This window comes from Carcharodon carcharias, chromosome 14, assembly GCF_017639515.1.
Source record: "Carcharodon carcharias isolate sCarCar2 chromosome 14, sCarCar2.pri, whole genome shotgun sequence".
Lineage (NCBI taxonomy): Eukaryota > Metazoa > Chordata > Chondrichthyes > Lamniformes > Lamnidae > Carcharodon > Carcharodon carcharias.
The window spans coordinates 61,178,166-61,194,288 of NC_054480.1; the positions used below are offsets into that span (position 1 = coordinate 61,178,166).

Here is a 16,123-nt window from a genome sequence, read left to right on the forward strand (position 1 = left end):
CTTGCTTGTCCCTACAATCACACCACCCCCCTCCACTCCTCTCCCCCCACCCAACACCCCGCTGCACACACACACACCCCCCCCCCCCCCCCCCCCCCACCTTAAAACAGCTTATATTTCACCTCTCTCCTTGGATTCACCCAGTTCAGTTGAAGGGTCATGAGGACTCGAAATGTCAACTCTTTTCTTCTCCGCCGATGCTACCATACCTGCTGAGTTTTTCCAGGTAATTCTGTTTTTGTTTTGGATTTCCAGCATCCGCGATTTTTTTGTTTTTAGTCATTAGAGTTTGTTCAGTGTGCAGATTGTGCAAATAGTACAGAATAATGAAAAGTTTGGAGTGCTTTAAAGTCAGAAATTCAATGTTTTGACACCAACATAAAATACATCAAATGAAGCTCGAGTGCTTAATGGCAGCTGAATGAACTCAAGGTAAGATTGCAGCCTTGCTTCCTTTAAATGTTGGCTGTAGAAGCCAGTGCTCATCAAAGCAGCCAGAATAATTGGTTACTGATGCACACTGATCTTCACATTGGATAGCAGTATCAATCGTTCATTGTGGTAATTTGTAGATAGCTAATATAAATTGAAAAAAAAAAATGCTCAGTTTTTGCCCAGACAACCATGATCTGTTGCACCAATTACAGCACTACATTTTTTTTTAAAGCCCTGATATTTTCAAAAATTTGTTAAACAACAGGCTCCTCTGGCAGGTAAAATTAAGGTACCACAGAATCCAGAGTACTTGTCACACCCAATTTTACAGTTGCCATTTCAATAATGTACTATGGTTATATTTTTATACTTAGGAGCATAAAAAGCTTGTGCAAGAGACATGATTTTCATACAACTCTGCTCTAGTTACAGCTTGCATCTCAGTGCCAGGACAAATCCCCATCTTCCCATTATCTGCAATTCATGTTTAATTCTCCCCTAAAGAATAATTTTTGGCTTATCTTGCAGAGTGCTTCATCACATTCATGTTTGCAGACTGAACTGGATGCAAATTAAACTAGAATGCACTGTTCCAGGATAACCAGAATCAGCACTGCATCATTTCAGTCTTATTATCAGGCAAACCCTTCTAATTAATAAGTAACACTTGTGGGCTGCTGCCCAAAATAGCAAGAGAAACCTCATCCTGAAGAAGACTCTACACAAACACCAATCATTACGCAGCATAAGTAAATCATTTTCAAAATTAGCGAAGAGCATCTGCTTACAATTAATCAATGAAAAACCAATTGCTGCTCCAATAAAATGAAAACCAAGGTCACACTGGAGGCTTTCCAGCCAAACAACACAAAAATAAAATTGGGATTGAATGGATTTTGCATTATAATTTAAACTAACTATATAGCTGACAGCTGTCTCTAAACCATTTCCAAACACAAGATTAGGTGACTTGCTCCCAAGACTTCACATAAGCTGCTCACAGTTTTATTCTGCAGTGGTTTCATTCTCATAGTTTTCTGTTTATGTTTTTGACTTTTTTTGCCACTATACAGAGGATACTTAAATAATTGCAAATACCATGGTCAACTCCAGATGCATGCATCTCTAGGGTAAAATATGAAACATGTTCACACTTAAATCTAGAAGCTGGTAAGGCAAGTTGAAATAAAAACAGAAAATGCAGGAAAAGCTCAGCAGGTCTGGCAGCATCTTTGAAGAGAGAAACAGAGTTAATGTTTCCAGTCTGTATGACTCTTCTTCAGAGCCATACGGACTCAAAACGTTAACTCTGTTTCTCTCTCCACAGATACTGCCAGGTCTGCTGTGCTTTTCCAGCATTTTGTATTTTTATTTCACATTTCCAGCACCTATAGTATTTTGCTTTTATTTTAAGACAAGTTGACAGGTTGCTAAAAATGCATCTGAGATTCATTTTAAATTAGTGGTATAGAGCACAAAAACAAGGAAATTATGCTAAACGTTTATAAATCTTAAGGGAGGATGTTGATATTTGGCACTATAGCTCATATTTTCTATATGTGCAGACATGGAATCTTTTAATCATGAGATTCACAACTTTAGACATGTAGTAGATCTTAAATTCCCGGTGGATTTTTTGAGTTATTAAGTGAAGTAAATAAGATGATCGATGTGGGTCGTATAATTGATGCTGTGTATATAGAGTTTTAAATGGCTTTTGATCAAGTATCACATAATAGACTTGTAGACAAAATTAAAGCCTATGGGATTAAATGGACAGTGACTGAAAGGGTACAAAATTGGCCATGGGTCAAAAAGCAGAGAAGTGGTTAACAATTATTTTTCAGACTTGAGGGAAATATATAGTTTTGTTCCCCGGAAGTTGGTATTTGATATATACGATTGACCTAGATAAAGCATATAGGGAAGTTGCCTGATGAATAGTGTTTAGATAATTTGCATTTAGTTTGTTTTAGTAAAAGTCTTAAAACTTGAAATATTGCTGTGTGATTCTTTTAGTCAGTCAAAGGCCTTTGTAAAAAGTTCAGTCCCTACAGGGATCATAACTATACAAAACTTAATGTACTAAACAATGAAATATATTTCACGATGACAGACTGGTGAAATAGACAGACTGGATGAAATTTAATGCAGAAGAGTGTATATTAATCAATATGGCAGGAAGAATGAAGAGAAATATGAACTAGATGGTACAATTATAGATCAAGTGATGGAACAGAGATGCTTAGGGGTTCCCTCATGATACCACCACTGTGTGTCCTCCTTCTATGCCAACTACATAAAGAGCCTTGAGCAGCAGGAAAAGATCATCACCCAGAAATGGCAGCACGTTAGATAAAGTTACTCATTGTCCAGTTGCCTCTAGAGTCAACTGGCAGCTTGCGTCCCTCAACAGTCAAGCCCCTGTTCAACAGTGCAAACACCACCCACCAAGTTTGCTGGAAGACAATTGCCATCCCATACATTCTTGAAGCTGTAACTATAGCAGAGCAAGTAACAACCTCAGTCATGGTAGACTGGATGCAGGACTTCATTGGTTTCTTTGTCAGCAGCCAGAATAGCTCCAGGAGAGTGGTGGCAGCTGCGGGGGTAGCAATTACCTTTGCGTAATGCCAACTTAAACCCTGAATTCTCAAAACAGAATGAAGCTGTGTATATCTCAATGACTAAAAGTGGAGCCCATGGTATGACAAAATCATTATGGCTGATGAAGAATTTAGAAACAAGGTTGAGCATTCTATTCATTTAAGGTAATTAACTCAGAGGAGAGCAGAGAAATGTACCACAAGCAATTAAGTAAGACAAAAATAGCCATAAAATTGGCCAAGGTTCTTTGGAAAATACGATGCACAATTGTATCAATAATAGCGATAGCTTTTGTTAAGCTATGTCAGAGGCCATATGGCATATAGGCAACTAAAAGGTAGTATATGGCACTCAGCTTATGGCAGAGCTGCTAAATGACTATTTCACATCAGTCTATACTCCTGTGGATGATGCTTTTGTTCCAGCTGAGGGGTGCTCAGTATTGAATAGTATTATGAATATTAAAAGATAGTATCATCTTGGATAGATTAGGATCTCTCACAACAAATATTGGTTCCAGGTAATATGCATGTAAGGGTGAATAAAAGGTTGGACAGTCTTCTGTGATCTACTCTTCAAGGGTAATAGCCTCAGTTTCTCCAATCTGTCCACATAGCTGAAGCTCCTCATCCTTGGAACCTTTCTCATGAACCTTTTCTGCACCCTCTCTGAAGCCTTCACATCCTTCCTAAAGTGTGGTCCCCAGAGCAGACACAATATTCCAGTGAAGCTGAACCAGCTCTTTGTATTAGCTCATCATAACATTCTTACTTTTGAACGCACTGCCTCAAACCCAGGATCCCATTTTATCAACTGCTTTCCCAACCTGCCCAGCCACCTTCAACAATTTGTGAACATATACCTCTAGGTCCCTCTGTTCCTGCATCCCCTTTAGAATTGTAACCATTATTTTCTAATGCTACCCCTCATTCTTTCCACCAAAATGAATCACTTCACACTTTTCTGCATTAAATTTCATCTGCCACTTGTTCACCTATTCCTTAGAAAACTACAAGCCAATTAGCTTAACATCTGTCAAAGGGAAAATGTTAGAAGCTATTATTAAAAATGTTATAGCAGGGCACTTAAAGTTTAAGACAATTAGGCAGAGTCAGCATGGTTTGTTAAAAGGAAATCATGTTTAACCAATTTATGGGAGTTCTTTGAAGGAGTCACATGTGCTGTGGATAAAGGGGAACCGGTGGATGGACTGTATTTGGATTTCCAGAAGGCATTTGATAAGGTGCCACATCGAAGGTTATTGCGGAAAATAAAAGCTCATGGTGTAGGGGGTAATATATTGGCACGGACAGAAGCTTGGTTGGCCAATAGGAAACAGCGGGTAGCCATAAGTGGAGTTTTTTTCTGGTTGGCAGGATGTAACAAGTGGTGTGCCACAGGGATCAGTGCTGGGGCCTCAGCTTTTTACAATTTATATAAATGACTTGGATGAAGGGACAGATGGTATGGTTGCTAAGTTTGCTGATGATACAATGATAGATAGGACAGTAAGTTGTGTGGAGGATGTAAGGAGTGACTTGGTAAGCTAAGTGAGTGGGCAAAGACCTGGCAAACAGAGTATAATGTGAGCAAATGCGAAACTGTCCATTCTGGCAGGAAGAATAAAAAAAGCATATTATCTAAATGAAGAGAGATTTCAGAGCTCTGTGATGCAGAGAGATCTGGGTGTCCTAGTGCATGAATCACAAGAGGCTAGTATGCAGATACAGCAAGTAATTAGGAAAGCTAACAGAATGTTATCATTTTTTGCAAGGGGATTGAATACAAAAGTAGGGAGGTTATGCTTCAGTTGTATAGGACACTGGTGAGACCACGTCTGTATACAATATTGGTTTCCTTATTTGAGGAAAGATGTAAATGCATTAGCAGTTCAGAGGAGGTTTACTTGGATACCAGTAACTAGGGGCCACAGTTTAAAAATAAGAGGTCACTCATTTAAGACAGAGATGAGGAGAAATTTTCTCTCTCAGGGTTGAGTGCCTTTGGAACTGTCCCTCAAAAGGCAGTGGAAGCAGGGTCTTTGAATGTTTTTAAAGCAGAGCTAGATTGATTCTTGATTAACTAGCAGGTGAAAGGTTATCAGGGTAGGTGGAAGATTACAATCAGATCAGCCATGATTTTATTGATTGGTGGAGCAGGCTTGAAGGGTTGAGTGGCCTACTCCTGCTCTTAGTTTGTACGTTCCAACCTATTTCCTTTTTAAGTTCTATACTATTCTCCTCATAGTTCATAATACTTTCAAGTTTTTGTCCTGAAAGTGTGTCCTGTATATCCAAGCCTAGGTCATTAATATAAGTCAAGAAAAACAGAGGTCCTAACTCTGGCCCATGGGGGACCCTATTCTATACTTTCCTCCAGTACAGTTTTGTACAAATCATGTGTAACAAAAGATTTAAAGGTTGTAACACTATCATTAATGACAGAGATTTTACAAGATTGCAAACAAACCATTAATGAAGTTAGACTGGATAGTTTTCTTTTTTAGCAACTGATCCAATTTAACCATCACTGCCAGAATTCTGTGTTTGAAAATTGTTAAGGCGAATAATTGTTCAGCAGTTTGCTATTGCACCCACATTAGTAAAAGCAAGGCTAACTGTATGGAAATCTGTTTAATACTTCATTGTCAACATTTAAAAAGTTTCTGTTCAATTAAATAATATCTTCATACTACTAAATAAATTTTGTTGGCTTATTTCATTCCTTCCAAACAAATGATAAAACTTGCATTTTTTATTTTGAAATGCACACAATTCTCCAGAGGACAATGCAGCAAGAACAAAGAGCTTAATAAATGTCCATTCTATATATGCCTGCATTGATCTTGGGTGGTTCTCCTGATGTCCCGGCAAAATTAGAATTTGTAGCACATTATAAATCATTGAATAAAGGCTAGTTCAAACTTCCTGGTATTCAGAATGAGAAATTCACAGAAATCATTCCTGAGTGTGTTTTATGACAGATAACAGATTCCTTTTTGAAAAGTGTCGCCGGCATTCAATACTTAAAAATTGAGCCACAGACTTTTATTCTTATCTGTGTTTAACAGCAGACTATTAGCACACAAACAGAACCAATGACCATTGTATCATTTGAGGTAACATAGCAAGTGTAATGTCAAACTCAAATTTTTGTTCAAAATCAATTTTGATTTGGAATTTCAGACAAATATGAGAAAGAGCAACTAAAAAGGATGCTACCAAAAAATGTAAATCCCACATTTGAGCAGAAACAACTTCAGGACCTTTAATGCTGTAATATGTTGTGCACTCTATTGGGCTGTAACTTATCGCAGCTGTTATATGTCAGAATTTTGAGCCTCTGAGCTGCTTGTGTAGTCAATGTTTGTATAGCTGGTCAAGTTTCTGATCAATGGTAACCATATGCCACTGCAACCCCCCCCCACTCTCTCTCAAGGTGTGGATGGGGATTCACGATAGTGCCACTGAATGTTAAGTGGGGTGGTTAGATTCTTTCTTGTTGGAGATGGCCATTGCCTGGTGCAAATGGTGGTTACAAATCATAAGTTCAAGTCTGAATGCTGTCCAGGTCTTGCTGCATGCAGATATGGACTACTTTATGATATGAGGAGTTGCAAATGAAACTAACACTGCCATCATCAACGAACATCCCGACCTCTGACCTTATGATGGAGGGAAGGATGAAGCAACTGATGATGGTTAGGCCTAGCACCTTTGCTGGGGTGGGATTCTGCAGCATGACATAGAACATTATTCTCTTTTAATGGTATATCCAGCCTGTATTTCATTGTTTTACTAAATATTCTTTACTCTCACCTATTTGTCATGCTACAGATCATATAGCACACAACTGTTTATTTCAAAAAACAGTTAACAGACCATCTGGGCAAGGCAGTGATCCCTTTTGCCAGTCTAGAACTTTTGATTTAATAGTCAAAAGAAACTTTAAACTTTCACTTCTAATATTGGGAAGCAAAACACTTGGAAGTTTCATTTTTGTGCCATTCCTGAAGTGCTCAGCTACAATCATTTGCAATTTAACAACTTGTTAATAAGGGGAACAAATGTCTGAAATGGATCTGTGAAATAATGTAAAATTCAGTTAACATTAATGCCATATTTTTCAGGATTGCAGCTTTGATTAAGCCTATGTCAGGTAGATCAGACAATGCTTTCTTGTAGCTGGAATTAATGGTTGCTGAAGCATCAAAACTTTAGAATGTGGAATGTTCACCACAAGTTGTTTTGTCCCTTAAAAGTAAGTCTTAATACATTTCAAGCCTGATATAAAATCAATTGCAGCCTACTTGTGGTACATTTATTATATAAAAATACAAGTCAGCTTGGCTTAGTTGACAGCACACCCACCTCTGAGACAGAAAGCTGTGGGTGCAAGCTCAATTTACTACTTAGGCACATAAGCTAGGCAGCCTGCTCACTGCAGTACTGCAGAAGTAATATATTACTGAAAATGTGGTTCTGGCAAACATAAAATCCTATTACATGATTAGAAGTTCTACAAGCATCCTCCCTCAACCAATACCACCATCACTGGTCATTCTTCTGAATGCTGTTTGTGGAAATCAGATGTGCGCAAAATGGCTCCCAAATGTGCCTACATAACGAGTGACCTCATTAAAAAAAAAGTTATTTATTAGATGTGCAGCACTTTGGGACATCGTAAGTGATATGAAGCAGCATTATATACAGGCTTTTCCTTTATTGGTTTTATAATTCATCCATGTCTTATTAAAAAAATGTATTCTAGCGTTCACTTCTATATGAAAAATGCAGTTTGAATTACTGAGAATTTAGGTATAATTTACGTCTGATTGATAAAGGGGAGAAGAGCACTGTAGCATTACAATGAGTTAAGAATACCAATCTAGTCAGGAGCTAGAAGCAATAACAGATACTCACTGACAGCTGCTGCAGCAACACATCGATCCCTTCCTGGTCACCAAGTAATTCCCTATTGACTGAAAACAGTGGAACCACTTGTCAGATATTACAGTGTCAAACATGGATACACTGTGCATAATCAATACTGCACAATATTTTATAAAACCAACAAGAGAGTCAATGCATCAAGAAGGTTGCAAACACTCCGCCAGAATAATACTTAGCCACAATATTTAAATATTATCTAAATATTAGAATTGCTTGTAAATAGAAGTTTTTTTTTAAATAATCAAGGTGCCTGCTGGGCAAGATATTCAATAATGAGTACAATAGACATTAAACCCAAGGCAGTCCTCAAGTTTTCACAGAAATACTAAACAAGCCCCAATTAAGTGATGACAATTCTTTTGTGTTTACTTTCTGCCTTCATAATTTTATGGGAGAAGGCTTTGTCAAGAAGATAATAATGTTATTGAAAATTATTTTAAAATAGGGTTCTAGTGGGGTGTGTCTATGTGTGTCTTAACTGGATTAAAGCCAGATAGTCTGGGTGCTTTGATGTATAGTAGTTTTGATAAACGTAAGGAGGGTAGAAGGTAAAGTGTAAATTTGCATTTGTTAAAAGGAGCTGTTCAAGACTGCATGTGAAACCTTACAACTAGCAAGAAGATGCCAAGCAATGTTCTGTTTTCAGCTTACTAATAAAATTGGTGGGATGAAAGAATGTTATTGTTAGAAGAGGAGAAGTTAAAAGCCTAGTGATACAATGGAAAATTTATATTCAAAGAGGAAGATATATATAAAGAAGAAAGGAGATTGTGTGTAAAATAGAAGCATTTTAAGATCCAACAAGTGTGAGAAGCCTCTAGCCTTTAAGCCTCAAGTCTGTCTGCAAAGGCCCAGAGCTGAAAGCGACTGGCCAGGGTGTGCTTTGCCAGAGGTCTGTTACACCTGTGAGTTTTACTGTTGCCTTAACCAGGGGTGTAACTGAGAGATTAATTAGAGGGTTTTGTAGTTATTAAAGTAGTAATTTTATAGACATATATATGTGTTTACAATCTTTGTATTAATAAATGTTTAGTTTTATAAAAACATCTTGAGACTCAGTGGTCTTATTACTACTGAATTCAAAGCCTGCATCTCGAAACATGCAAATTGCAAAAATGGGTTATGACAGTTATTTCAAGTTTCCTTCTGGGATTTGAGCAACTCAGCCTTCATAATTTATTTTATTCATCAAGGAAAGGTTTGTTAAGGCACCACAGAGTGGCAATAAATAATACAACAGACAATATTCCAGGTTCAAGTTCCACTATCCAAGCAACTTGCTGAAATTTAAAGAAATGCACTTGCTTTCTCTCTCAAAGCTGAAACAGTCTCTCAAAGTTAAAACATGTATTGCTTAATCATGACTAAATAACAATAGATAACTAATTGAATAGCTCTTTCAATGAGCTAGCCACAACAGGTTGAATGGCCTCCTTCTGCACCATAATGTTCTATAACCTCCTCTCTATACTATAGAAAGGAAATGAGTAAAGGTGGCTTGATTAAAGAAGTCAGCCAATGGTCTCTGGTCTCATTTATCAAGGAAACTAAATTCCCTGTTACAGTAAGCTAGACCATTCAATGGTTAAATGTAACTTATCATTTTGTTTAGTTCAATTACCTGACAAGCAACATGCCAAAAAAACATTTAGACAATCATACTTGCTTCTCTAATACTCCAAAATGTCATCAAAACGTCATTTACTTATTGGCGATATAATATTGTGAAAAATCAAGTGGGATTTTATTGTACAACACTGTTGAATTCGCTCAGTTAAGTTACCAAAGGAGTAGAGAGATGGATAGTAAGAGTTTTTTTTGATACTTAAAAAAATTTAACAAAGTAAGCATTGATCCTGTAGAAAGTGAGTCTGGGGAATTAATAATGGAAAATAAGGAGGTGGCAGGTGAATTGAACAGGTATTTTGCATTCGCTTGCACTATAGAGGATAGGGGTAACATCGCAGAAATCAGGAAGCGGAAGGAGGGAGCTCAGGAAAATTACAATCACCAGTGAAGTGGTATTGAGCAAATTGTTGGAGCTGCAGACTGACAAATTCCCAGGTCCTGATGGACTTCATCCGATTGTCTTGAAAGAAGTGGCTAATGAGATTGCTGATGCATTGGTTTTAACTTTTCAAAACTCCCTAGATTCCAGAAAGGTTCCATTAGATTGGAAAATAGCAAATGTAACTCCTTTACTCAAAAAGGGAGGGAGACAGAAAGCAGGAATTACAGGCCAATTAGTTTAACATCTGTCAAAGGGAAAATGTTTGAAGCTATTATTAAAGATGTTATAACGGGGCACTTAGAAAAGTTTAAGGTAGGGTCAACATGGTTTTGTGAAAGGGAAATCATGTTTAACCAATTGATTGGAGTTCTTTGAAGGAGTCACATGTGCTGTGGATAAAGGGGAACCGGTGGATGGACTGTGTTTGGATTTCCAGCAGGCAATTGATAAGGTGCCACATCAAAGGTTATGTGGAAAATAAAAGCTCATGGTGTAGGGGGTAATATATTGGCATGAACAGAAGATTGGATAGCTTACAAGAAACAGAGGGTAGCCATAAATGGGTCTTTTTCTGGTTGGCAGGATGTAATGAGTGGTGTGTCACAGGGATCAGTGCTGGGGCCTCAACTTTTTACAATTTATATAAATGACTTTGATGAAGGGACAGATGGTATGGTTGCTAAATTTGCTGACAACACAGAGATAGGTAGGAAAGTAAGTTGTGAGGAGGATGTAAGGAAGCTACAAAGTGACATGGATAGGTTAAGTGAGTGGGCAAAGACCTGGCAAATGAAGTATAATGTGAGCAAATGAGAAACTGTCCATTTTAGCAAGAAGAAAAAAGCATATTATCTAAATGATGAGAGATTGCAGAGCTATGAGATTCAAAGATATGAGGATGTCCCAGTGCATGAATCACAAAAAGTTAGTATGCAGGTATAGCAAGTAATTAGGAAAGCCAACAATGTTATCATTTATTGTGAGGGGAATTCAATTCAAAGGTAGGGAGGTTATGCTTCAGTTATACAGAGCACTGGTATGACCACATCTGGAGTACTGTGCACAGTACTTGTCTCCTTATTTGAGGAAAGATGTAAATGTGTTTGCAGTTCAGAGAAGATCTACTAGACTAACACCAGGAATAGGTGGGTTGTCTTAGGAGGAATGGTTGGACAGGTTAGGCTTGTATCCACTGGAGTTTAGAAGAGTATGAGGTGACTTGATTAAAATCTTTAAGATCCTGAGGGATCTTGACAGAGTGGATGTGGAGAGAATGTTTCCTCTTGTGGGAGAACCTAGAACTAGAGGTCACTGTCTAAAAATAAGGGTCGCTCATTTAAGATGGAGATGAGAAGGAATTTTTTTCTTTCAGAGCGTCATAAGTCTTTGGAACATTCTGCCTCAAAAGGCAGTGGAAGCAGGGTCATTGAATAATTTTAAGGCAGAGCTAGATAGATTCTTCATTAACAAGGGGGTGAAAGGTTATTGGGAGGAAGCTGGAGGTGACAATCAGATCAGTCATAATCTTATTGACTGGCAGATCAGGCTTGAAAGGCTGAATGGGCTACTCCTGTTCCTAGTTTGTATGTTCGTATGAAAGAAGGGAGAACCGGTGGATGGGCCAATTCTGATGCTTCTGCCTCAAGAGGGTCACTGATCTGACAGAAGCTTTAACATAAAGTGTGGCTGGAAAATGAGTAGTTTCTAAATTAAAAATGTGGTCCAGTATCTTTTTTCTTGATCCCAATTTCCATAACTGAGGCTATTCCTCTCTGAAGTCTAATAGCATTGAATGACATTGATTAGTTGATAATAAAGAGCCCAAAGATCAAATATAGGCTGAAACAAATCTGCCTCAGAGCATTTCACCAATTTTCCCCCAATTTAAATGTTCAATTCTTAACAAATAGTTTTTAAGAAGCTTCTAATATAATATATCTAACCCAATATCCAATCATCCAACAGACAGAAACGTTGCCCAACAGAGACAATGCTATCTAAGCAACTGTAGCAAATGATGGATAAATCACTTCAAAGTTAGTAATTTAGTAAATAATTCCTCTTCTTTTCAGGTAAAATATTAACCAACCATATGAAAAATTATAGGTCAGTTATGTGTCAGTTACTGCAACTGGGAAAAAATATTACACAACCAAGAATTTGAATTTGTAAAGGACTAGCTTAATGTATACTGACATCAGATTATTATACCGATATCAATCCATTTAGGGTGGGGCGAATCCAACTGAAAATCAGTTTAAATAAGAAATGCATAAGTTCAGAATATCCATACAATTCTAAATATCATATTACAAAATTAGGCTTAATATTAGTCTTAATATTTGCTTTGGCATTAACCTAGGATCAACAATTTGTGTAGAAGTCTTGGATTTAGTTCCTCCATCACAATTGGGACAATGGGCAGCAAGATTCCACCATTGACCCCAGTCCATCACAATTCCTTTTGCTCCAGCCCAGGTGATGTCCTGCTCTTGAAGGTCCTCCTTAAATGCCAAGTCTTCTTTTGCCTGGTTTTCTTCATCTGGTGGTGCCCATTCTACTGCCGCTTGGAAGTATGTCCAGGAGGTAAAATACATGTCCTGCTTGCCTCAGTTATCTGTCTGTCATGTGTGGACATTGATCTCTACATAGCCTTCCCTGGAGATGTTGCTCCCTAGGCAGGGGAAATAGTCGGTCCTTGATGTTCTGTTGCCCAACGGTGATGGAAGGGCCTTGTTGCCATCCAGTCATCATTGTCTTTGTTTTCTCGCAGCTGATGCGTAGGTCAACCTATGTGCTGCTACTCTCAAGGTTGGTGGTCATGTCTTGGAGCTTGTGTAACACTTTGGCCAGCAAAGCGATATCATCTGCAAAATCCAGGTCTGTCAACTGACATCCTGTGGCAACACCACCAAATTCTCCACCCACCACTACCTTCCTCATAGTGAGAACAACAACCAAGAAGAAAAGGAATGGGGAGTGTATGCAGCCTAGCCATACCCCTGTGATGATGATGTTGAAGAAGTCCATGATGCCCAGCTAGTGTTCATGCAGCAGTTGGAGTCATGGCGTAAGGCTTTGAAGATGTTAATATACCATTCTGGGATGCTGCACTGTCTTGTTATGTACCAGAGCAACTGCCAAAGGACACTATCAAAAACCATTTTGAAATCAATGAAGTCGATGTGGTTTCTGATACTTTAGGCTCTGCCCTATGATGTTCCTGACTGTAAGGATCTGCTTGCAACATGATCTGCCACCCTGGAAGGTGGCTTGTTCTTCATGATGGGTATTGTTTACTTCTACTTTCAATCTGTTGTGTGGAACAGTGGTCATGAATTGATTGCTGCTCGCAATATCCTATTCTGTTTTTATGATTTCACTGAAGGGTGATGGCAGGGTTCAAGACTGTGAGAGAACTCTCGTCTTGCTTACCTGTTGGGTCCTAGCTAATGCGTCATTAGTGAAAAGGAGGCTGATCTCAGATCCAAGTCCTTTCTGTATCCACTGCCTCTCATTTTAAGACCTATCCACTCCTTCGCATGGTGAAACCTGTTAAACCTCTATCTCATGATGGAGGGAAAAGTGTTGGAAGGGCAAAACAAAGTTCACTGTGGCATCAAAGATGAGACCTTTTTTGTGGTGCTGTCAACAGATATAGCACAACGGTAATGCAGTGCGCAGTGCGGCAAAAGACAAAAGCAGAGAACATCCTGTACCGGCCATCCAATGCAGCTACCAACCTACTGAGATGTCTTGGATCCTCCTTACCTCTGGGATCATGCAAAAGCAGACAAGTCCTATGGCATTGGGAAGGGAGGAAAGTGACAAGTACAGTCACACTGGAAGTCATAGTCATGAACCTGCACATGGTGGTCCTTAGATGATGGTAGGTCGCTAGATATATCTGGAAGTAGCATCAGCGTTTGGCAGCACTATACGATGACCTAGCTGCCCTATTTAAGGATGCACAGCTGACTAGTTTTTATCTGAGGGGCCGAAAGGTAGTGACAATTTGAAACTTTGTTATCAGCAAGACAGCTCCATAATTATTAAGGCATAAAACAATGAGAAACAGAACAATATCAGTCTGCCATCAAGCAGAAGAAATCGCCTTTTAACAATACTCCTCGTTGGTTCTGATGGATATCTCGAAGCACAGATCCATAAAAAAAAGTCAGTCTGAATTGACACTAGGGCTCCTACAATACACATTATTTAAAAGTAACCTAAAGCTAGATGATGTCCCAACTTATCAAGTAGCATTAAATGAAAGCTTGTGTTTGAGAAGAACTGACAGCAGAATGGCAAATAGGTGAACAGATGTACAGATAACGCTACCAGATGGACAGAACCATTATGGGGTTCAGATGAGGAAATTATTTACCATCTGTTCATTTACACTATTTTCACATTTCAATTCCCAAAAATAAACTTACCATCATTATTCTGGAGCAAAATGGCAAGAATTTCACTACAGTAAAGCTTGTTGGCGTCAAAAGGTATCTTGGCCTGTTTTGAAATAGAATCCAACTGATTATAATATCAGCACACTGCAAGATTTATTATATTTAACTGAGAAATCTACCATTAGAAATGGCTTGTTCTTTATTATGTATATAGACATTTTGGTTGTCAGATGCCAATTTCAACCCAAATAATTGGAGGGCGATAGTTGTTTTTTTTTTGGAAAGCATCAAATACCCAAACATTTCTTCAGGCTAATGTTCTAGAATCAGTGCAGCAACAAGCTCCAAATCAAATTGCATGAAATTAAGAACATCGCAGTTCTAGTTGGGATCAGTTCTAGTTGGAGAGCAGTTGGAAATCCAAGAGCTCAGCAGCTTATGCCGTATTTAGCTTGTGTAATAGTAATAAGAACCTGACAATATTCACTGCTCCTTGGGATATGTTTCATACCACCTACAGATCAACTTGTGTCAATTTTTGTTTCAACAGAAATAGGAATCCATATTAAATCATATTATTATCCTTTAGCAGAAATCTGTACAATGTGGGGTTGGGAATAGCTTTAGGATATATCTGTAGGGATTTATCAAAACATAACAGAAAACGTCCATCCGTAAGAAAAATAGAATTTACATTAGTAGACAATGTAAATATTTATTTTATACCAGATAAGACTGAATAAGAAATGGCCACTTCAAAGGGTTTGCTCATTTTAAGTATTTGTAGAATCAGGCTACAGAGATTACAGGGATTTCTGTCGTCTGAAAAAGAATTACTTTTAGAAGGTAGTGCCTACTAGATAAGACGTTCCACCCAAATCCTTTTCTCTCCTAATGTTTAAATAGATGGCCATAAAAATAGCTATAACTTACCAATTTATTTAATGACTCAAGGTGCTTTTATACTGGCTATAACAGTGTAATGATAATTTCTAACTTCTTTTGCCTAGTTTAAGTTATGAGTTATCTATCATTTCCTGATAGGTACAGGACCAACTCCTGTCTTTGGAACTATGGCACAAGTTGACATGCTTTCAGAATTGCTCTCCCTCCCTCCAAGGAAATGTTCATTGGTATGACTAGAGAAAAGAACCCAAAATGTATCATTCAAAAGCACCAATGCATTTGATTCAAATCTGCATTAAAACTGTTGACCCATATTAAATAACCTTACAAACCAAAGAACAAGGAAACAAATAAAGCTCAACATCAAAACAACTTCCATTCTGCAGTTTAAAATAAAACAAACTAGAAGCAGCACAATTAGGAGAATAAACTGTTAAATTTTGCAAGAAGGGTGTAATGTGGACATCAACATGGAACTTCTACTGATACTAATGCAATTAAATCCAGCGCACAAAGCTATAATTTATCTGCAAGCTAACTGTAGTTGAGATAAAGTTGCAATTTCTTTCTGTCGCAACTTTATTCTGGAGCAAAAGAGAAAATAAAATTCTAAACAGCCTGAAAATTACATGTTGTGATATATTTGTGCAAATACCCAGCACAATTGTACCAAATTCCTTTGGCTATGATTGTAACTGAACGACTAATTTCTTTATTTTATTATCCTGCACAGTGCAAAGTCTTGGTTGAACTTTAGAACAATGATAAGCTTACCTATGCTTTATTCAGCATGTTCTTCGTCA

The 16,123-nt window shown here is 38.0% G+C and overlaps 1 protein-coding gene across 4 annotated transcripts in view; it reads right to left on the bottom strand.

Annotated features, from left to right (window-relative positions):
- ctnnbl1 (catenin, beta like 1) overlaps positions 1–16,123 on the bottom strand; it is a 201,613-nt gene that overhangs the window by 93,281 nt on the left and 92,209 nt on the right. For all 4 annotated transcript variants that reach the window (XM_041204704.1, XM_041204703.1, XM_041204706.1 and 1 more), the window contains 2 exons: positions 14,445–14,517; positions 7,965–8,023 (listed from right to left, as the gene is read on the bottom strand). In XM_041204704.1, the coding sequence (XP_041060638.1) occupies positions 7,965–8,023; positions 14,445–14,517 (132 nt within the window). The remainder of the gene's footprint in view (positions 1–7,964; positions 8,024–14,444; positions 14,518–16,123) is intronic.